Source organism: Sinocyclocheilus anshuiensis, unplaced genomic scaffold, assembly GCF_001515605.1.
Source record: "Sinocyclocheilus anshuiensis isolate Anshui unplaced genomic scaffold, SAMN03320099.WGS_v1.1 scaffold690, whole genome shotgun sequence".
NCBI classification, from domain to species: Eukaryota; Metazoa; Chordata; class Actinopteri; order Cypriniformes; family Cyprinidae; genus Sinocyclocheilus; species Sinocyclocheilus anshuiensis.
In genome coordinates this window covers 62,498-66,109 of record NW_015547715.1, presented here as the reverse complement: position 1 = coordinate 66,109, position 3,612 = coordinate 62,498, and the positions used below count along the sequence as shown (strand labels likewise).

The 3,612-nt window shown below is 30.8% G+C and overlaps 1 protein-coding gene across 2 annotated transcripts in view; it reads right to left on the bottom strand.

The window, feature by feature from the left end:
• setd9 (SET domain containing 9) overlaps positions 1–1,783 on the bottom strand; it is a 4,154-nt gene extending 2,371 nt beyond the window's left edge. For both annotated transcript variants that reach the window (XM_016506973.1, XM_016506974.1), the window contains exons 1-2: positions 1,141–1,783; positions 744–1,066 (exon numbers count right to left, since the gene is read on the bottom strand). In XM_016506973.1, coding sequence (XP_016362459.1) covers positions 744–1,066; positions 1,141–1,226 — 409 coding nt within the window. In that variant the 5' untranslated portion in view covers positions 1,227–1,783. The remainder of the gene's footprint in view (positions 1–743; positions 1,067–1,140) is intronic.
• Positions 1,784–3,612: the final 1,829 nt, after the last annotated feature.

Sequence of the window (3,612 nt, the reverse complement as noted above, 5' to 3'; positions counted from 1 at the left end):
AATTATTATTTATAATGTAATATAAAAATAATACTATTAATATATTATTATATATTAAAACGTAATAATAATTTTTTTTTTTTTATAATATTGTTATATTATTATTAAATATTATTGTTTATATTAATAAGTATTATTATAATTGGTAATATTAATTAATTATAAATAAAAATAATTATAAATAGCATAATTAATTCGTATCTACTAAAAAAATGTACTATTTGTCAGCAATAGTGTTTAAAACCGTAATAATATGAATTATATAAAAAAAATTATTATTACTACTACTACTAAGTAAATAAATTATTACTAGTAGTATCATTAATAATAATAATCATTTATAATAATATAAAAAAATGTTTCATAATATTCATATATGGTTTAATAATATTAGTTATTATCATCATTATTAAGAATGCATTAAATAATATTTAAATGTTCTTATGTATTATTATTATTATTATTACAAGACGTCATAAAGGATAACTGAATACATTGTTTAGTCACAAGTATGAAATTGCATTAGAGATGTAAAAATTATTTTTTAGGAATCATGCATTAATCACTACTAAAAACAAATAACTATTTTTTTTTTAAACAGTAATAACATGAATCGTATATATAATTAAATATAATAATTAATATTACTATTAATAATAGTTATAAAAATAATGTTAGTATTGTTCAAATAAGTGTTTTACATGATTATTTATTATTTATGTAAGATGACTGAAGTGTTACACCTGGATACATCGCTACAATACTTCCTTTCGGCGCGTGTCCCTGCGTAACAAACACGCCGGTTCCCGCCAACTGCAGAGAGCTGCGCTTCCGCTCGATCCGGAAGCCCAGAGCGTTCAACCCCAGTGCGCAGGGAGCATCGCGTGCTCCATTCTGAACATTAGTGTACTTGTCGCGTTTCGACTGAGGGAGGAACCGGAGCAGCGCGCTTTGATTCTTCACATCGTTTTTCAGGAGTTCAGTGAATAAACACACGAGAGATCCGAACACCTCCTCATCCTCAACTAGCTTATCTTGCGATGGATCCTTCACCTGACGAAGAGTTCTGGGAAAACAAAAACACTGTACTCAGTAAATCTGAGCATGGCTATTTTTGACGGAGCACAAACTGAACTATACCTCTCATTTTTCTGCAGATTTAACGCTATCCAGGGGACAAATCTGTGCCTGTAGGATTTCCACGCTTTAAAAAGAGCTTTAAACATAATATTCGTTTACATCAGAGCTGCATGTGCAAGTCAAACAACTTTAACTCTCACCTTCCTGCACTAGTGATTCGCGAATGAGAATCGTATTGATGATTCAGCTGAACCGATTCGATTGAATCACTCGACTCTTAGCGAAAACACTTTTCATTTTCAATCAGACGTATTCGGAAATATGGTGATAAACAGTGGTATTTAACTACTTATTTGTTCAGTGCAAAAATAAGACTTTAAATTTCACGCGGGGCTTCTGTGAACCTGTTCAATGAAATGAACCGATTCTCTGAACGTGAATCAGACGCTGTTCTACATTACCGCCACCCTGCGTCTGGGAGACTTTCATAATTTGCTTTCATAATTTGGAGGAACTTTTATTACTATATGAAATCTTATTATTATTTGCTTTGTTTTCTGTACTCTACTATAGAATGTTTAATCAATATGCTTGAGTTTTTGATGAGCTGAGAGATAACAGGACATCTATTTAATGAGTGTATGTTCCTGTGGCTCAGTGGTAGAGCATTGCATTAGCAGTGCAAAAGGCCATGGGTTTGATTCCTGAATGCATTGTAAGTTGCTTTGGATATAAGCGTCTGCTAAATGCATTAAATATTAAAAATATTATGTGCAAGACAAGTGTGAGATGAGAAATGCTATTTTATACCTAGCTTCTATGACGATAATTTGCATTAAATACTTAGAAACGCATCTAGGGGACATAGTTGTGTATCTTAGATGGACAGATATCTTGAGTGTGCATTATGATTTGATGAATTGCGCACTCTGCAGCAAACCTGTAAGACTGTTGACCTTTCTTGCAACAAATAAATATTCAAAAGACTTCCTGCCTCTTGCCTTTTTGAAATAGAAAATTGCCACAACAAATAATAACAATAATTTTGACATGCTTTAGATTTGAACATTATTCTCTCTTTGTCATTCACTGCTCAGTGCTCTCTGGATCGCTGTTATCTTCTCTAACTAATACAACTAGTCAGAGAGGGCAAACTCCAATTCCTATCGTTTTATGAATTAATAATTAATTTGTGAATAATTAATTATTAACAAATATATATATATATATATATACAACACATGCCACAGTTTTAAGTCTGGATGTCCCGTACAGAGCACATTCAGGGCTTTTTAGAGATCATCATAAACATCAACATAAATCATCATAGAGATCATCATAAATCTCCTTGGTCTTTAAATATGACCGATATTGACAGAATGACCAAATTTAGCACTCTTAGGGAAATATAATAATGTTTTGTAATTATCATTTAAATCTGGCTATTTTTCAAATTGTTTGTCGTAAATAAACATCTCAGAAAAATGTGATGGGGTTTCAAAGCGGAATATGACTTTTTGTTACAAAATGGCATAATTTTCATACATGTCTTCTGAAGAGGACACCAGGACAAACATCATGTTAATCAGGGATTTTGGGGAAACACAACAAGTCAATAAAGAAAGAAATTATAGATCAATATTCATGAAATATGAGATATTCTTATGAAAATGTTGCCAAGGTATTACTCCCATTATTACACTTATTTTTTCATTATGGGTTGCCCCAAGAACACATTAATATGCAAATTAGATGCAATGTATGGATACATTGTATAGAATGGGAATAACAATTTATGGACATTTTACACATATATATTCCATAAAGTACAAAAGTATATCAAATCATTCTGTTATATCTTTCATAACATAGTTGAGAATCATCTTTGTACAAAGTTTGGCTAAAAATAGCCTGAAACCTAAAAACTGACTGGTGAATAATAATTAAAAAAAAACATTGTTTTTGCATATACATGCCTTTTTAATGTCTTTTTTGTTGTTGTTGTTGTTGAGTAACTTAGTCCTGGCATCCTCTACAAAGGACATAGAATAAAATATGAATAAAATATATTTTTTCAAAAATGTTTTTCTCCATTTGTTTCTTATGCTCCAACCAATGTAATGACAAAAAAAAAAAAATCACAAAACTTTTGTTTTTGTTGTTTCTGGTTCTCAGGAGGATAGTATTATAAATATAAATATACATTTTAAAGAAAGAAATAAATTTTTTATACTATTTTTAAAATATACAATTTTTATTATAAATATACCTATTAATATAGATTTGATATTCTCTCTTAAAAAGGTACAATCTGATACCAAACTGTACAATCTATCAAATATGCAAACATTATAGATTAGACCCATCGCACCTGGCCAATTAGAGATCACCTCTGGTCCTCTAAGCCCCGCCTACTTCAGAATCCTTGTTTCATATTAATCATCTATATCTGCTCGCTTTCTGATTGGAGGACGCTTAGGAGTAGGCGTGCCCTTTGCACGATCCTAAAACGTGATTGGCTCGCGTCTGTTC